The sequence below is a fragment of the Poecile atricapillus genome, chromosome 9, assembly GCF_030490865.1.
Source record: "Poecile atricapillus isolate bPoeAtr1 chromosome 9, bPoeAtr1.hap1, whole genome shotgun sequence".
Taxonomy (NCBI): Eukaryota; Metazoa; Chordata; class Aves; order Passeriformes; family Paridae; genus Poecile; species Poecile atricapillus.
Genome location: NC_081257.1, coordinates 19,531,391 through 19,550,933, shown reverse-complemented (window position 1 = coordinate 19,550,933; position 19,543 = coordinate 19,531,391). Strand labels below are relative to the sequence as shown.

The following is a 19,543-nucleotide window of genomic DNA, read 5'->3' as shown; positions in this document are numbered from 1 at the left end:
GTGAATCTTCTTTTCTGAGCATATGGTTTTGATACCTCTGTTATGTTGAAATATACAGTGTCAGTTTTCCCTCTCATTAATCTACTTTTGTTCTACTTAGAGTTAAGCTCCAGTTATTTACTGCTTTCTATGAAATAAAATCCTACCTTTCAAATATTGGGGGTTTTCCCCATTGCACTGTCATTGACAAAGTGCCACAGCAAAGCTGCAGCAGCAGCAGCAGCTTGATCTGCCTGAACAGTTGTTTTCATCTCGAGTGAGCACAATTCTTCCCAACTGCTGACCTGACTGTACAGCCAACCTTTGCCTGGATGAGGGAGGAGGGAGAATTGTATTTCACTTCTTGTGCAGTAAAAGCGACATTTGATTTGCAATGTGAAATTCATCCCCCTTTTGGAAGCAGTTTTATTTGTGCTGTAGGTGGATTATCTACAGCTGGGAGCACGAGGGGCCAAGTCCAGCTCTTGAGCACATGCAGACGGGCTCCGTGTTTTGCAGGGAGTGTGGCGGGGGTCAGGATCTGCCTGCAGAGCTGTGGGAGTGGGGAAGTGAACAATGCTGGGAAAATCGAGGGTTTTGAAGAGATCATGTTTTAATTCTGTCACTGTTTTTCAATTGTAGGAAGCTAAAGGGGACTATTCCAGGTAATAACATTTTCCTTTCTAATACTGGTGTGCTTGATGGATGTGTTTTTCTGTGTTGGCATTGTATTGCAAACAATCACAAATGGGGGTAAAGTCCAGCTGCGAGCAGTGCCCGAAGAAAGTGAAATGTGTTGCTGGGCTGGATAAAATCTGAGTCTGCAGGGTGAGTAATGCCTTTTGTGAGCAAGCTCTGAGTCAAAACAGCGTTTCAGGCCACCAGGTTTTGCTCCCCTCCCAAATGTGGGTGCCACAGTGGGAGAAGAGGAAAGCTCCCACGCTTCCCTGTCGGAAAGCCTGTGCTTTGCCAAACTTTTGCCAGGCAAACCATTGCCTGTGCTTCTGCAGACCTGTGTTTGGGTCCGTGTGGGTGACCTTGGCCACAGCCCGTGCAGTGGCAGCACGTGCAGGGACGTGGGGCCATCAGCTGCCCCAGGGATCAATGAACCTCATTCTCCTGCAGCTGCCACGGGGCCTCTCCCTGCCCACACTTGACCCAACACTTGTGTTGTGGCTGATGTGCGACCCCCTTGCTCCGCTTGAGCTGTTTAAAGCTGCATCATCAGGTCTGGCTTCCCCTTGGAGGTGCTCCTTACCCAGCTCTGATGGTGATAAGGGGCTGCAGGGAGCAGGTGGGGTCACAGCCGGACCTGCTGGAGCCACGGGGAAAGACCTTCCATTAGGAACAGCTCACTAAGCAAATAGAGATTCAGAAGATTGGCTTTGGTCACGTTAATATTTTACTACTTGCTGAGTTTCCATATGGGAGGTGTGTTTTATGCTTTAGCTACAACAGCTTTGGGGGGCGTTCAGTACAGACCTGTCTGCCCAAATGCAAGTCACGTTTGACTGCCAGAGTGACTCTGCTTTCCCTCGAGGGGGCAGTTGTCAAGTAAATGCCAGTGCCAGTCTCTAGACCCCATCCCTTCAAAGGCCTGTCCGTTCTCTGCCAAAGGACACGCTCTGTGGAGTCCATCAGACTTCCTCCTCCTGTTTGTTGGCATGCTGTCACACCTGCAGGGAGAAAAAGATGTCTTTGATCAGCTGGGTGGGCTGGCTGTGCAAGCCATTTCTGTTCCTGTTCATGCTGTAGACCTGCTTTGTGACCCCCAGGATACTGCTTGTTCCTGTAGTATGCTGCATTTTTCTCTAGAAAAGCCCCTTATCTTGCCTGATCCCTACAGAGATGCCCTAAGCTTGGCTCAGTTTAGGCACAGATAACCAGAAAATCACTGCTGACTCCACAATAAGTAACTTGTTAAGCTGTAGCAACTGGTGGCACAATTGTCTTGATTCTCAAGAACAGGGGTTAATGTTAAAAAACACCTTAGTGGTGAAGAGCTCCCTTATGTGCTTTAAACTTAACACTGCCTCCTTATCATTTGCCATAAATAGGTTTGTAAGTATGGCTTCAGGAGCCCAAGAGCTCTGTCTGTGGTTCTTTTCCACGGTTCCCTGGACACATTGCAAGGAGTGGATTGCCTGTGGTTACCTTCAGAAGTATTTAAAGAAAATTTTAGGGAAGAGCACTCTGAGTGATTTCCAAATGCAGCTCTTCCCCTAAGAGTTGCATGGAAATAGCTGCAGCAATTGTTTCCCCTGTTCAACTGAGCATATGTTATGCCCCCATAGCAAATGAACACAGCCAGCTGTCCCAGGCCCAGTGAGCACACCAGGAGTGAAGGAATTCCATGTCACATATCACAAGTGGTCCTTTGGGCCAGTGCTGATAAAGCACTGGCTTAATTACCAGCATATCTTAATGACAATACCGAAGGACTGGCCTCTGCTGCACAGCTTGCTGTGCTGCACAGACTGTCCCTGCAGCAGTGCTCCTGTGCAGTGGGATTTGCCTGCCTTTGCAGTGCCTTGAGTTTAGTGTGTTCTCTGCTTGCTGTCATTTGGACATTCTGCTTTGAATCACCTTCTGGAATGTGGCTCTTGCACCACCTGTGCTTCCGTGAGAATGTGCAGGTTGATTTTTTTGATACTGGATTAGTGCTGAATGAACGCAGGTAAATACAGGAATCACCTGAAGTGCTGGAGATCAGCTCTGTGGGAGTGAGGATTGGCCCAGTCCAGGCCATGCTGGGGATCTCTTGCTGTCTGGTTATTTACACACATCCCATAGGCAGCTTTTGGGGACACCGTGGAGCATTCCCACTGATGTCAGCTCCGTACCAGGACACGGCAGACTCCTGTGGTTCTACAGGAAACTCTTTCCCAATCCAGTGCTCAAATTCTCAGATAACACCCTGATGGGAACAGCAGCCTCCTGAGAAACACCCTCCCCTGCCCCATGCTGAGTGGGTGAGCACATTCCTTGGAAATCTGTTTCTTTTCAGTGAGTGAACCTGACACGTGGGCGCTTGGAGAAAGTAAAAACTTTTGATTTCTACACCAAAGGTCACTCTGGAGGGGATTTGCAATCTGGTAGCACTGTCAGGATGGGAATACCAGGGACTTTGGGGTTTGGTCCTTGTGGGTGCTTTGCAGTAGGACCCCAAGGTGCTGGGCTGGATTATTACAGGACAGGGGTTTCACAGAATCATAGAACAGTTTGGGTTGGAAGACACCTTAAAGATCATTTAGTTTGTGCCATATTATTTGGGGAGAGACTTTATGTAAGATGAACCACCCAAGTCCCACTTTGAGAGAACTCTTCTTTTGAAGACATCTTTATAAAACTTAAGGGCAGGCTTCAGAATTACACCACAGCACATCCTGATTTAGACAGCTCTGGATTGTCAAAGGCTGCCTGGACTGGCTGTGGGACACAGGAGGAATGAGGAACAGAGGTGGCAGCAGACCAGGGCAGGTGTAGCTCACCATGTACCCATTTCCTTTTCCTGTTTACCTAAATGGTGATCCCAGCCAAGAGCACTCCCTGCTGTGTGTGATGCAGAGGATGTCACGGGATGCTCAGTGAGCTCTCCCTCTCCCTGCTGCCTGGGATGGTGGCAGAGCTGGGCAGAGCAGGACAGTCCTGCAGCTCTGCTGTCCCCAGGGATGCTGCAGGTTCCTGCCCCTCTGCCTTCCCGTGCAGCGCTGGGCAGGCATTGCTCAAGAGAAAGGATGTAACACTGCCTCGTGTTTGCTTTTCACGACTCATCCGTGGCTTCCAGTTGACTGCTCCTCTATTTAAGCTGAGTTCCCAGCACTTTTTACCCAGCTCCTGCAATAGGAACCCCAAGCAAGCATTAGTCATTGATTGGAGTTTTGAAACTCTGCGTGAGTTAATTGCGTTTCTCCACTCTCTTATTAGCAAATGAAACAAAAATCTGCAAGTCTTGTTTTATGAAAACTTGCTTTTTAAACTCCATGCAAAGGTTTTAGAAAGAGAGTGTGATTCAAATTGCAGCTTCTGGCATGGCTCGGTTTTTGGGGAAAAACATACGTATTCTGTTTATTTTAGGAATTTTATTTGAATTTTAAAGAAACAATGTTTTGGCAGTCTGTTAATTATTCATCTTGTAAATATGCAACATATAAAGTCTGGCCTCCTTGGGAAATAAATGATTTATCTGTATTTAGTTTACAAATTAAGCATCTGCCCTCAAAAATGCTGTAAAATATTATATACTTTTATTTTCCTTTATAGCTTGATGAGAGAAGTCCTAAATGCTGTCCTGGCATTGGAAAAATGTTTATCACAATCAGATTGGCTACAGGGACTATATAAGGAAAGTAACTTGGGGAAAAAAAAAAAGAAGTTTATTTTCTAACTGATAATCTTGGACTGTATTTTCCCCAGTACCATTTCCAGGACCCAGCCATGCTCCCTGGAAGTTAATTAAATTGCTGGAGGAGGGCTTCTATTTTCTTTAAATAGCTGACGCATTCGTTTTTGATTCTGGCCTGTGGGCTGCAAAGATAACTCCCGACTGGTATAACATAACACAGACAAAATAATGAATTCCTGATAGCTGACATGTGCAAGGCACCGGGGTTTATCGTTATGGGCGTGATAAAGGCAGTTTGTAAAAGGGAAAGGTTTGGGTGAGAGATAGCCCTGCAACTGAGGCTATGGAGTAATTGGTTCAGAAACTCCTGAATTTTAAAATTCTACTTAGAAAAAAGTGAAGGTCTTGATCAAGGAGCAGAAAGTAGTATTAACAATTTGCTCTTAATTAAAAGCAAGTGCTCAGAGCGAGATTTTTGGGTGATGTTTCGTTGGGAAGCTGAATATTTTGCCAGTCAAACTGAAAGATCACTTGGTAGAAAAGAATGTGGGAAAGATAAAGGCAGTGCTAGAAAATAGCAGTTGGAAAGAAGTTAATAATTGTCTGATAGCAAAGCACCTGCTCACTCCACCGCTAACCCCAAGATTAAGGTACCCTCAGGAACAAGACACACCTCAGGTCTGTTGGAGGTGGCTTGTCCAGCCTGTTTCTGGGAATTTTGCCAGGTTCATGTGACCAAATTCCAGGTGTGGCCACACCCAGGACTAGGGTTGGAGCAGGAAGAGAAATTCGGGGATGAGTTACGAGGGGACACATCTCATTTGGCAGCCAGAGACCGGAGCCCAGTCTGGACCCTGCTGCAGCCCCAAGTGTTTCCTCACACCCATCAGTGGGTGATAGAAAAGGGCTGGTGGGTCAGCAGAGGATTCACTCTCAGAATCCATCTAGTGCCTGTAGCAGCACTGTAGTTTAGTTTCTGATGTTCTTTTCCATGCAAGTGCCCTTTTTAAATGCCCGTGCACTGACACCCTCAGCCTTTTTCCAGGCTGTCCCCAGCTCCCCGTGGGCTGTGTCTGCCTGGCTGTAAATCAGTGCTCAGCACTGGCGCTGCCTTGTGCCCCTTGTGCTCCTGGCCCTTGTTTGCCAAGTGACTCATTGTGTGCTTTGCCTCTCAGCTCTGACTCCCAGAGTATTTTTCTTTAAATACCTGGTAAGGCACTGGCTCTGAACCATTAACTCTCTCTAGGTCAAACCCAGCTGCCTGCTTTCCTCAGCACCCTCTTTTCAATAAGCAGCTAATTTAGTACAAGATGAGCAAAGGTCTGCCTACTCAGAGCCTGTTAGGGGGTTGAGGAGGTTGATTATTTATTTTGCTTTATTTGGGAACATCTGATGAACCAAGGTAGTAAGTAAGCAAGTTTAGGGAAAGTCATGTTTCATATCTATTTCATACAATGATGATGATTGTCCTACTGACAGATATCAGATATCCGCTGTCCCATGAGCTTAATTGAATTTTATACCCTTTTCAAAGGAAGCTGGTTGAAGACTGCAGTAATTTTTCTCTAGCAGAGTGAAAGTTTTTCTGTCCTTGGTGAATTCCTGCAGGTTTGCCGTGAGGAACAGGAGCTCTGAGGGAAGGCAGCAGGCAGAGGGGAGCCAGGCAAGGCACTGCTGAGCTCCATCTCCCTGAGCACTGAGGCAGCAATGGGGAGATGAAAACATTGCTTTCTCCTGGTATTTTATTTTTCATGTAAACCAGGTGCAAATACAAAGAAAAAGTACTTAAGATGCCATTTCTTGGATGGACTTTTCTTAGCAACGGGGTTTTTTCCACTGGTGCTACTTGTAGATTCATCCAGTTCATGGCAGACTAAAGCATGTACAGTCTGCAATGATGTAATTGTAATGTTTTTTTACAATTTCCTATTTTAAAGCAGTTCTGTAAGGACTCTCAAGGAATTTGTATAGAATGCTTATTATGTAGCAGATTAATTAGGTGGAAGCGCTGTGGGTGGAAATGAGCAAAAAGGATTAGATGAAGAGAGGCAAAAAAAAGGATGTTTGCAGTAATTTAATAACCTGATCTCATGGGATTTCCTACTTGTATATAGTACTGGAACTCTTAATATTCACACATAATTATGGAAGTTTGGTAAGGAACATTAATTTTTAGATTTCATATGCATGATGTTTGTACAGTTTCCAGAGGGGCAGAAAAGGGGTTATTGTGTTTTGTCCTCTTCAACAGTCCCTCCACAGTACTTTCTTTTCTTTGTTTTTTCTTTTTTTTTTTTTTTTTTTAATTATTTTTAACTCAGAGAGGAGAGCTAGAGTGGGTACAACCCAGCCACCTAGAGAGGTCTCTTTTGTGTGCTCTGCATCCAAAACAGATGAGTGACAAGGCAAGCAAGGTGCCAGGAAATTCAACATCCCCCAACTTGTCTCCCATGCAGGGGAGAAGCTGTCACATGGGGTAGCATCATGACATCCACAGCCATAGGTAAAAGATGTTTTCCCCTTGTCCCTAGAAATTCCCTTAAGTACAGGTTCACTATTAAAACACGTGGACTTTTCCTGTTGTAAAAATCACATTTCATGGTTTTGTGTTGGAATGTAATCCCCATCTTTTTGTCAAATATCTGAAACACTTTGCCAGGTCCACAGGGATTTTTTTCCAGTCTTGCACCCTCAGCTGTGAGCAGGAGTTTGGGCTCTGGTCTGGTTCCTAACAACATCCTCATTCTAGAAAAGGAGAAGTAAATATTTTGCTTTTCCTTCCCATGGTGGCTGAGATCTATCACACGAGGTGTATTTTGTGCTTTGAGGAAATGGAACGACAGCTTTTCAACCTCAGCTTTTTTGCTTTTGCAGATTTGTCAGGTCTTTATCATTATTTGGACACTTTATTTTTCTTGTGGTTCCATGTATCTCTGTATCAGCCAGGCTGTGATAACAAGCTTTAAACTTTGCTACTGTACTCAGACATGCTAAAACCCCACAACTAATATGGCTAAGCTGACTTTTGTGTGAACAGGAAGAAAGTGTGAATGTTAGAAATAACAGTCTCTTGTTGGGATCCTTCAAGCGTTGTGTCAACTGTGAATATCCATCTTTTGCTTGGCAGTAAATCCCCAGGTAAAGCAGAGCCATTCTGCTTTTGTCTGGTCTGTTAGGGGAGCACTGCTAACATGTGCTGTGGGTATGACCAAGCAGCCCTTTAAACATGGGCACATCATAGCAGGTCTGTGGGATGGGATCCACCACCCCATTGTAAGTGGTAGGTCCAAGGACCAAAAGGGTTTGTCTTCAGAATATTCGTAATTCAGGAGCTGTGGAAGAAGACCTGAGGATTTAGAGCAGCTCCAGGTTGCAGATTTTCGCTAGCCATGGAGAGCTGCTTCCTTGACACCCTGTTCCTTGTCTGCAAAGTGGAAGCTGTAGCATTGCCCCATCTGCCAAGGTGGCTGTGGGAGCAGCTCGTGCTCCCATTTGTCTCCTCACCATGTCCTGATACAGAGAGGTTTGTGCATGCACAGCTGAGGGAGAAATGCTGCATTTTCCTTGATGTTCGTGGCCGTTTTCCAAAAGCCAATGTATGGGGTCACCAAACCCTGGCAGATCAGCAGGTGCTGATGTCCTGCCCAAGACCTGGACAGTGCTTGAGAAGTAGAAAAATTTGGCTCAGGGAACAGGGAACTGAAGGTCAGGCCTGGGAGTCCAAGGCTCTGGTCCAGGTGTGGGGAATGGTCATCCAGTCCCAGCCACACTTTCTGTTTGGTGCAGGTCCCCCTTGAGCTGTGAAACTAAAGTTGTTGCAGCTGCACAAGGTGGGAACCTGCAGCATAGCCACAGCCTAAATGTCCAACAAGCTGGGGTTAAAAAAGCCATCTGCACTGCTTATCAGGGTCCTTTTCACAGATGGGGTTGGAAGGCTCTTAAATGCCCCTTCAAATGGCTCTCTGAGCAGGCGGCTGCTATCTGGTGTTCAAGTGGCAGCCTCTGCAGCCCTGCCCCGGGCAAAGCTCCCGCTGGCTGCGGGGAAAGTCGGGCTCCAGTGGTCCTGTACCAATGGGAGCCCCTTGTTCATGGCCTTTCCACATCCTGGGCTCCCTTCAATAGAAAAATAACTTTCTTGAGTGTGCCAGCAGACCATGAACTGAAAGGTTGGGAAATGATGGGAAACGTCTGGCGTTTGTCACAAAAGAGGATTTGTCGGAGGGCACATTTCAAAATCCTGCTGCCAAGATCCTGCTGCTCTGGCATACTCAAAAGCTGCTAAATCCATTGTCTCTCCCTGTACCTCCCCTGCCCTCTCTCTTCCTTCCCCCCCTTTTTCCTCCTGCACTTTTAACCCTGCTCCTTTTTTTCCCCTCCACTGCCTCACTGCTTGCTCCTCACACCTGTTTCTCCTCGTGGTACCTCAAAGGGCAAAGCAGCCTCCACGGGAGCCCGAGGTTGCCATGCTCTGCTCTTCCATTTATTTTACAACAAGCCCAAAGCCTACAGAACAATCACCTGTTGCTGGAGCAGCCCAGCTGCAATGGGATGATCCACGTTGCTGGTTCTCATCTATGAGTGTGAGGCATGGGAGCATCTTGGAGACCTTGGTGATGTTTCCCTGAGTCTGGTCACTTGAGAAAGTCACTCGAGGACCAGGCTGGGGTGTGGGCAGCAGCACAGGATGTTCTGGTACAATTTGGTGCAAAGGAATCTGGTGGTCATTCTAAAGAAATAGGGCTGTTACTGACATCAATTGAATAATCTGACCCTCTGAAACCCTTGGTTGGTAAGCTTTAAGCATCTGCTCTAATTGTGTGCTGTGTTTGGAGTATTTATTTTGTGAGCTCTAAATACCTTGAAGAGCATGAGGTGACAAATCCTAATAGAAATATTTTGAATCATCTTCATGATGTAGGGTAATAGTGTATCATCCTTTTGCTGTGCAGCTTCGCATTTCCTTGATTATCATATATAATTCTCAAATTTGCTGATATTTAGGTGCCCATGAAATAACTTTCAGGTTAATTTTGAGAGGCTGATTGACATTTTCTAAGACAAAGCCACTCTAAGTTCTACCTGTGCTATGCCTTAAATTCATTTCAAGAATTAACTGAACATAAGATAATGACATTAACATAAGATAATGATGTTCAGGAGAGCCCAGCAGTGACTTATTCCATTGATCCTGTGGCAACACAAGAGAAAGTGTATGTGTGAGGTCAAGAGGCTTCAAGAATAGAGGAAGGCTGCTATACAAAGCACTTTCCCTGGTGATAAATTTGTACCTTATAACGTGTTATAAACACAATTCTGCAGAGGCAGACACAGGCAGACACACCTGCCCTTGCTTTAGTCAGTTAAGAGTTGTCTGAAGTCCTGTCCTCATCGAGTTGTTAAGATTTACAAGAAATCTGTGGGCTGATAAGCTTCTATGCTGTAGTCCAACATATGGCTTTTGCTGCTGGGTGTGCCACTTGCTCTTCATGTTTTCTTAATCTCATTAACCACATCTTACTCCATCTAAGCTCTTACTTGCAGTTAGCAAGGGGCATAAGCTGGTTTTTGACAGTGGGTGCAGGGAAATGCCAGGGAACCTATTGATAAATGGTCCTAATTAGCACAGTTCTGTAAATCTTTGCCTGGCAGGGAGTGTTGTATCATTCCATTACAAGCTGTCAGGATGTACTTTCTGGGGGTATAAATATGTAACCCCTTTTCAATTTTGAGTAATGTGCTCTAGGCAGAGCATGCCATGATGGCCTGGCTTGGTTCCTTCATGGATTTCTGGTGGGGGTTTTAGCAAAATGCCTAAAATTTCTCTGTCACCTCAGCAGGTTGGAGAATGCTCATGAGATTGGTCCTGTTTTGCTGCTGGGGATAGTTTCAAGTGGGAAGTCCTATCGGTAGTATGGTACATGATTAAATATGGTTACTGGTTATTTTAGAATCAAGCTCCTTTCCTCTCCATAGAGCTAGCACTGACGAGCAGGGCGTGCTGGGGACAGCATCTTGCCCAACGTTTGATCATGTTGGGACAGAATTAATTATGGGCAGTACCAGGAGAGCAAGTTGAGGTTCGGTGTGAGGAGGCTCTGATGCAGATTTTTATTATTTCCATTTGCATTGCCCAGATTGATTCAAGTTCTGCTTTGTGTCTGCCAGAGAGAAAACTCCTGTTTAGAGGGTGGAATAGGAAGGAAAGGGTCTGTCTGCCTCTTTTGTTTAATTCTTCTCCGTAGTGGAAAAATACTTGAGATGAGAGTTTCCTATATTCTCCTCCTGGGGAATAAACAAACCTTTTGCCAAAAAATGTTCAGTCCCATTGACTCTGGGCAGTTTATGTATTGAAATGATGCCAAAAACCACCAGTCCAGAAACCCCCTCCATAGCAGGGGTCAGATTAAATTCAAGTTGGGCCTTCCCATCCTCCTCCTGGTGGGAACCCACCATGGACGTACCAGATACAGCACTGGGTGTTTGGCTGGCAGATAATGGGGATGGTGGGACATCTGGAGCCGGGGCTGTCTGCCCTGGGATTGCTGTATTGTCTCGTGGTAGTCGTGAAACCAAACAGGAACAGGTCATAATTCAAACCAGCGCTCCTGCTATCGGGAGTTGTCACCTCTGGGGAGCGGCTGGGTCTCAGAGGGCTTGGGAAAGTGATCCTGAAGGTCAAGGAGAGACTTGCTTGGTGCAGATGAAGTGATAATGGACTCTGTGGAAGGAGGGGGAGGACCATTTGAGGCTTTTATTATCCCTGAAGCCGTGAATCATCCCAAACGCTAATCCTGGGGCTTGCAGTCAGCAGATCCAGGCTGCTGCGTGCCAGCCTGCACTGTCTGAAGGCATCAAGGAGCTGTGCCCTGTCTCTCCCAGGTCTTTTACATTTTTCTAGGATTGTTTCATGCTTGATCTTACAATTATGCAGCAGGAAAAAAAAATCCTCATCTTGTTTCACAGAGAGTTTCAAGCCTTATAAGTCCATTTTGATGGACTTCTCCCAGTGCATGTGGATGGGATGGCGTCTGAACCTCAGGGTGTGAGGTTGGGTCCTGTCAGGAAGACGAGTCCCAGGGGCCAATTTCACCTCATAAAATCAGTGTATTCTCTGCTATTGCAAGAAATGGGATGGGTTTGTAGGTTGGCAGAAGAAGAGAGAAGGCCCAGCGCTGCTGTAAATGGTCACAGCTCCGTGGCCTCTGCTTGCTGACAGTCTGCAGCAGGGCTGTGGTTCTGGGTCAGTGCTGCAGGGACGTGTCCCCTGTCATGGGACAGACGTGGTGACAGCCCTTTGATCACTGCGTGTCCCAGCTCAGAGCCCACAGGCCCTGCTCAGAGGCGGGTTTGCTGGCTGGCCCTCAAAATTTATATTCAGCGGTAGACATTTTCATATTGATGAGCTGCTACTCATCACTCAAGCTTAACTAGCACCCTTGCTTTGGCATTGATGAGGATGAAGTTGCTACACAGCCAGATCTAGAGAGGTGAGGGGCCCAAAAACCGGAGGGGAAGGCGAGCAGCGCTGTTGAAGGCCACAAATGTTGCAGAAGGTGGCATTTCCGAGCATGGGAGATGCAGCTGCCAGGATTTGTGGCATTTCTGCAGACTCTCATTGATGGGGAGGCTCCTGGCCCTGTAATGGCTGGGGAAGGAGAGTTTGGGAGCTCTCCAGCCGTGTGTAGTGGTGACAGCTGGGTGTCAGCTGTCCCCTGTGCCCGCTGCCTCTGCCAGAGCTCAGCCCTGGCCTCACAATGTCAGCCTCCTTGCCTCAGCCCTTACAACCAACCTTCTAAATAGAGGTTTAATGACCACCCATTAAACCTCTGATTATGAATACAGCGGGACTGAGAGAACCTACATTTACAGAAACAGCCCTTTTGTTTGGTAAAAATGAGCCATTTTTTAGTACTTCCTTCCAAAACCTCTCCTGCTTCACTGTAGTTCCCTGCCAACTCTGCCTGCTACAGCAGCCATTGCAGTGATGAGTCAGGTTTAAAAATAGGAGGAAAATTGTGTTTTAGCAATCAATTATCCTGTGAGTCTATGACTGAAGTTGGACAGGACCTTAGGAGGTCATCCAGCCAAGCCCTCCAGCTCCAGAAGAGTTCAGGCCAGGTTGCTCAGGGCTTGGTATTTTTGGTTTGGGGTTTTTTTGGTGGGTTGTTTTGTTGGTATTTTTGGGGTGAGCTTTTTGTTTTGTTTTTGTTGTTTTTTTGGTTTCTTGTTTTTTTATTCTTTGCTCTGGTTTCTGAGACCTCAGAAGAGCGTGCTCTGTGTCTGCATCTCCATGTGACCCTACAAACTCCTGGTAATCTACCTTCACTCTGCAAGCTGAGATGTCCTGCAGCCTTTTGATCCCATCAAAATGGGCCTGTAAAAGGGTGAATAAAACTCAGCTTTTGTGAGCATTGGCTTTATTTGAGTGCTGGAAGGAGAGATCCTGATTTTCTACCCAGCTGTCCCCGTTTGTGGCACTTGAGTGCTGGCCAGCTTGCAAAGAAAAATGGATATTCCTGGCAGAAGAGTGCAGCAACCAGCACTCCTCGGTGCTAATTGACCCCTTCTTGGCAGCTTCATCAAAGACGCTGAAGAATAAATAGGCTGTTGATTGAACTGTTTCCTGGTCCCCAGAGGTGGTCCCCCTTACTCAGGGCTGGGGAAGAGCCTTGCAGAGCCATTAGCCCGTGCTCCCAAGGAACAAAAAAACACTTTCATCTCCTCTGCTTTCCATGTGGCATGTGGGAGATGGAATCGTGGGGTGGGGGGGTGTTGTTGTGCCCCCTCCATGTGCAGGGCTCCATCCAGAGTGACCAGGGATCCGCTCTGGGGATGCGCAGAGTCTGGAATTTGACGGAAGCAAAGGGGAACATTGCTCTGGTGAAAGCTCTAATAGCTCAGTCTGATGAGAAGAGAGGTTGGGAGCAGAAAAATGCCTTCAAGGAAAGCCTGGACAAAGTTGAGGCAGATGCTGATGGACGTGCCTGGTGCATTCTTTGCATAGAGAAGTCGTGTTGGTGCTTGCTGGCGCTGCTGCGAAGGCACGCAGAAATCCTGCCGAAATGGGGCGTGAAGGTTTCAGCTGATTAATTAATGGACCGTGTGAGGAGAAAATATGAACCATTTTACTAATGCCTGTAAATAGGTTTTAAAAAATTCTGCCAGGGTTTTGTCATGACAAATTGCATTCACATACTTCAAACCCCCCCCCAGTATTTCATTTCAGGTTGGGCCTAGAGTCCAGAATATTTGAACTTTCTATACAATGGGCAGTCCAGGAGAACTGTTTCACTGTTTTCACTGAAAATATTTTAAAGCATATGAACTGAAACCCTTTGTTTAGAATCAGAGCACCCATAAACTTCTGAGACTTAACAAATACCACGCTGCTTCATGAAGTGTATTGTTAAAGACAGACCAAAACTAAGGACAGAAAGCATTACTTTTGGGCAGAGGCTTTCCTGCAGCTGTTTCAGGGCTCATTCTGCCCTCAGCAAATAGAGTGAGGGTGTGCAGAATAAATATTGATACGGTGGTGGCCTGAGCATCACGTGTGTGTAGAATGAGCCTGCATGACACCATATCCATCACTGTCATGTGAGAGGGCCTCTAGAGTTACGTTGCCATGACAGCCTGACATGGGGCAACACGCCACGTTTGTGAGTAGCAAATACAGCCCTTCCTTCTGCCCAAATTAATGAGTCCATCTCTGATTCACTAGCACTGACTCTGGGCCATTTTTGCTTTTTCAGTGATGAGAACACTAGAAAAGACTTGAAGACGCTGCCCGTCTTTCCTACCAAGACACTGCAGGAACATCCATCACTTGCTTACTGGTGAGCTGTTTAATTTATAATGCAAAGCATTGCTATGAATGACAACAACAAGATCACTTCTAAGCAGTTTGCAAACTCTTCTGAAAGTTTTCAGCCTAGGACATGGAGTTAATTGCTCATGTTCAAGCATTTCCAGTTTTTAGGAGATAATAAATTATGCAAGATCTGATGCAAATTCCTCCTTGAAAGTTTGCTCAAATTTAATTGCTGGATCAGAGAATGTGGGGACCCTGCAATAGAAGGAGCTGAAGTCTGAAATCCAGCCAAACCTGGGTTTGCAGAGAGCACCTCGGTCTTCATCTGTCACACAGTGGAGCCTTTGTGGTGGGCTGACCTTTGCTGGCTGCCAGCTGCCCACCCAGCTCCTCTCGACAGGACAGGAGAAGAAAATAATCTAGAAAGGCTGGAAAGACAGTTCCAGTTCTGGGGGTTTGAATTTGCTGTAAAGGAACACAGCATTTAGGATGAATCAGTGATATTGTTTCTTTGGAATTTATGCCCTTTGTGCAAATTCAACTCTCTCATTTGTTTTGGTTTTTTAAGCTTGATGCGTACGTGATGGATTTTCAAGTATACCATGCTTGCTTATGATTTGTTTGTCTCTGAATGAATACTGCTGGGTTTTTCTTTGCTTTCAAGTGTCTGACACAGAAATGCATATTTTATTTCACATTCCTCCAAAACAAAATGTTGAAATATGTAACAGGAAAAATGCAAAAAGGTCATTGCTGACAAATGTGTGGTTTTCTTTCACCTATGAAATGTCAGGGGGAAAAAAAATACAGGGGAATGAAAACAGCTCTGGTTAAACTTCTTCTGTCTTACATATGGAGCATTAAGCAGCCTTTGAAGTTTGGGTCCTTTAGAACGTTAAGATGAATTTACACAATTAGCACCATTCTTCTGCAGCAGCATCTGCAGCAGAACAGGCTGATCCGAAACGGTTCGTTAATTAGTCTGGAAGGCAGGATGCGATGGTGGGGATCAGCCAGGCAGCTCCACGCTGCCTAATGAAGGGTGGGAAAGAAAGCAGCAAGAACCAGAATGTAAACTAGAGCAAGAAACATGCAGAGGGACCCTTCTCTGCATGCTGAGCAGGTGGCTGAGCTTTGACAGATGCTGTCACACATGAACAAAGTCACTGAGCCTCTAAATTGCGTTTTGTGCTTGGTTTGCAGTGAGGACAGAGTAATTGAGCATTATACACAAATTAAAGGTCTGACCAGAGGACAAGCCATTGTTCAGTGAGTATGACACTTGTTAATTCGTGAATATGATATTTTTACTTTTCTGCTGTTGTTTTTTGTTGAGAAGTGGCAAGGCAGACTGTTTGGGTCATTATTGCCTGCAGACGATGTAATTTGTATCTGTCAGATTCTCTTTTTATTGAGTTACATTGCAAAGTGGAATTATTTGAAGTCTCACATGCAGTTCAGTATTTGTGTAGTCATTTGGGTACCTCAAATACAGAAGAAATTGTTTGGATCTTACTTTATTGGAAAATTCTTCTCCATACTTTGCCATCAATTAATTTTCACTCCAAACCCTTAAGGGTGCATTTTGCCCGAAGTCCTGTAAGACATTCTGAAATGTTTAGAATTTGGCTTTCAAAACATCAAAGTCTTCCAAGCTGCCCACTGAGCCTGTGGAATTGTATTTTTCATTTACCATTAATATTTACTGTTCTTCCTACAAGCAGATGCAGTGGGGTATGTTATGAGATGTTTGAGATGATGCACAGTGCAGACTCCTCACAGTTTTTCTCACATACCTCAGTGCCTGTAAATCTGTCTCAATAATCTGTGGTCTTTTTTCAGTAGGAACAAGGGAAAAATGGTCTGTTCAGTGGTTTTCTGAATTGCCTCATGAAACAGTTGTACAATGGCATAAACACATTCATTTGGAGCCTATCCCTTGTAACCAGAGCTCCATAATGGAATAATTATAGGCAAGTCTTTACTGCCAGTGTCTCCCAAAAGGCTCACATGTTCAGTTCAGAATTTTTGCTTTCAGTTCTGTGATTTTCTGATAAGAGATTGAATGTTCTGTTGTATGAGAGATTTTCCTTTTGCTTTAGCTGGGCCAAAATACCCCATCTTTCCCCAAGCCAAGATGATAAGTTTTTTTTCTGAAAACATGGGCCTTCAATTATTAAGGCCTTCAAAATATGCAAATGATAAATGACGTGTCCTGGATGTATGTGTGAAAAAAATATGTTAATAGATATTACTCCCTCCAGAGAAAATCATCTGATATGCTATAAATCTGTCTGCAGGTACATGAAAGTGGTAGAAGCTTTGCCAACATATGGAGTTCATTACTATGGAGTAAAGGTCAGTAACTGCCTATAGATAATGTGATTGCTGAGCTTATTACGTGGGATTGCATTCCTAAAGGAGCAGTGGGATGATTCAGTGCCCTTCTATCAGTATGAAACCCCACATTTTTCAACCTGTGTAATTTTTCCCCATTCAATGTACTTTAAAAATTGTTTCCAGAAAGCAGAAAGGAATCTTTGTAAAACCTTATGTAATCCTATCAGGAGCTAAATTCCTATCATCTTAATTAAACTGGATATCACTTCTAGACCTGAAGCAGTCAATAGTTTCCCCAGAGACGTTAATCAAGGTTAGAAAAATAAAATGTGGAAAAGACTCCTAAGTGGCAGTTGATTAGTGGTGCGTTGTTGGAGCGGGGAAATGCTGAGAAATACTTTTGGAGAGTGATGGAAATGCACCATTTATTCCCATTTGTAGAGCAGAGCCGGGGCCAAAGTGTTTTGTGCCGAAGAGCTCAGCAGAGATGATGTCTCCTTACTTTTGAGTCATGGCCATTACTGTGGTACCTGAGAAACTGATGTTTTGTGCTGGTGTTTCCTCCTGTGGCTGTCCATGCCTGAATTTAGTCATTGGCCACAGATTTTTTTCTGTCCCCTGTCCTTTCCCCTCACAGCCACTCCTCCAGCCAGTGACACCCCGTTGTTTCAGCAGCACTGTCGCTTTTCTGTCCACCTTGCACAGCCACCACCTGGTTTTGTGCCTCTGCCTCAGAAGGCAGAGGGAGAAAGTTTCCATGTTCACCCCAGCAATCCACTTCACCTCAGTTTGTTTGCCAGAAAATCTTTGTTCTGTGCCTACCTGTACCTGTCACAGAGTGAAAAGGGCTGTAATCTTGGAATTTCCTAATTCTTAAGTAGCTCTTGTTTGACGTAGACATCCATTTTTCAGGATAAACAAGGAATCCCGTGGTGGCTTGGAATAAGTTACAAAGGAATTGGCCAGTACGACTTACAAGACAAAGTTAAGCCCAGAAAAGTAAGTTTTTTTGCATCTGATTTTTTTGTGGGGGGAACATGATATGGTGTTGCATGTCAGAATATACTCTTAAACTGTTGCTTATTAGACTGGTGGGCAAAAGACCAAAGGCTGTGGAGGCAGAAGGAGATTTCTGCTGCCACTGAGGCAGTAAATCTCTCCCTCTCCTAGATGGTGGAAACTCCCCTTGGGAGCTCTGGCTCGTGTGTCTTGAATTTGGTGGTCTCAGGATGGGAATTTTGGCAGCCCCCAGGGATAACAGAAATATGAAGCTGTTGTGTTTCTGCAAGGCCTTGTGCTCGGGCAGTGTTTTCACTTCACGTTTGTAGATGTTTTTTTCCTGCATGAAGCATAAAAGGCTCCACCAATCAGACAGGATATAAGGGGAACTGAGTGAAATTGAAGGCTTGTTGAAGTAACTGTGTGTTTCCATAATTTCTAAGGAGGAATTGAGAATAATGCCAAGTACTGGGGGTCATTCTCCTTCTCCAACCCCCTGCTTCCCAGTGTGTCTGCTGCAGAGCGAGCTCTGCCCACAGCCTCCTGTGCTGCTGGAACAGGGCAGAGGCTCCTGCCTTGTTCTGCTGGCTCCCTCAGAGCCCCACAGTGAGCCCAGAGAGCAGCCTTGGAAACCACCACACACCCAACACATGGGGTGCTGGGAGCTCCCCCATCCTGCAGCCACCTGCGTGCCCTTGTGACAGGACTGAGCCCCAAAAGTCTCTGAAGGGTTATTTGACCCCCATGGCTGGTGGGAGAGCTGGGGCTGCTCGTGCTGGAGCCGTGCTCCTGGGCTGGGGCTGTCGTTGTTTCTGGTCATGTCTTCATTGAAACATCTAAGCCATGAAGGGATGGGGACCTGGGAGTTTGCTGTTCTTCTTTCCCCAGGAATGATCTGGGCAGGAGTTCACATGAAGTTGTGCTCCCCGCCAGGGAATTCTTACATTTGCAAAATGATGTTGTTTAGTGTATCAGTGCCAAAAAGCACAGCTTAACAAAACTTCCTTGTTAAAGAGTGATTTCCTCCTTCAAGCTTCCAGCCTGATCTTCTCTTTTTCCAGAGCAGGCTATGACTTGGTTTCTTTTGGTGTATTTGGGTACCTGTGTGTCCAAGGGTGAGCTCTCATGTCCTTCCTTCTCTTTGTTCAGTAAAGTACAGAGTTTTATCCCAGGTGTCTCTCCCATGCCTGCACTAAGAGACAGTAACACAAGAGGAACCCTTTGTAAATCAACTCAACTTGATGAAGCCCTTGAAAGTCAAAGGAGAGCATCAGGGAGGTCCTCTTGCCTTTGAGCACTTCCCTGATTTTAGGCAACATCTATAAGATTTTCCAGCCAGGAAAGGATAATTCTGCAGCCAAGATGTCCAGCTGTGACCAGCAATGCTATCCAAGAAAACGGAGCCTGCCTGGCTGGAAGCATCGCTTCGCCAAGCATTTCTTATGCTTGTGGGACTTCAGTTTACAACATCAACCAGGCAGATTAAGAAAATTTTTTAAGGTCAGCAGGGCCCAGATACCAAGTCACACCCTGCTACAGTTAGTTATGAGGTGTTGGCTTTGAATGCAGCGGGAGTTGTGTTTAAGAAAAATAAAACAAAAACCAGAGGTCATCTCTGCAGTGCAAGTATTATAGTGGAAATGAGAATAGTTGTTGGCTTGACTGAAATTATAATTGTACAAGAGAGGATAGAGATTAAAAGGGAAGGTGAGAGAGGGGAGCCTAAATGCAGGTAGAAGGTTTAATTACAGTTATCTCATTGAAACTGTGGGGATGGATATGCTGTGGTATCCTTAAGGGATAAAGGCAGAGGGACAAAAACAATGTGAGCCACAGCTTGTCCTGAGCCATGACTGCCTTCAACAATAAAAGTAATAAAGTAGCTCAATATACAAACAGTTTCTTTATATGAAAAATGTTTCAGGGGTTGAAATACAAAGTGCATTTTGGATAAGTGATTGGAATCAAATCACTTTCAGGAGGAAAAGCAGACATCAAGTCTAGAGGGGCATCCACACCCAGACTTGGGTTTGGAGTTAAAATGCTGAGATACTGCTGCTTATTTCAGT

At 45.4% G+C, this 19,543-nt stretch overlaps 1 protein-coding gene across 4 annotated transcripts in view; it reads left to right on the top strand.

Moving 5' to 3' along the window:
* Nucleotides 1-19,543, top strand: part of FRMD4B (FERM domain containing 4B) — a 123,968-nt gene that overhangs the window by 82,836 nt on the left and 21,589 nt on the right. For all 4 annotated transcript variants that reach the window (XM_058845226.1, XM_058845227.1, XM_058845224.1 and 1 more), the window contains exons 7-11: nucleotides 622-644; nucleotides 14,077-14,160; nucleotides 15,339-15,404; nucleotides 16,436-16,493; nucleotides 17,388-17,474. In XM_058845226.1, coding sequence (XP_058701209.1) covers nucleotides 622-644; nucleotides 14,077-14,160; nucleotides 15,339-15,404; nucleotides 16,436-16,493; nucleotides 17,388-17,474 — 318 coding nt within the window. The remainder of the gene's footprint in view (nucleotides 1-621; nucleotides 645-14,076; nucleotides 14,161-15,338; nucleotides 15,405-16,435; nucleotides 16,494-17,387; nucleotides 17,475-19,543) is intronic.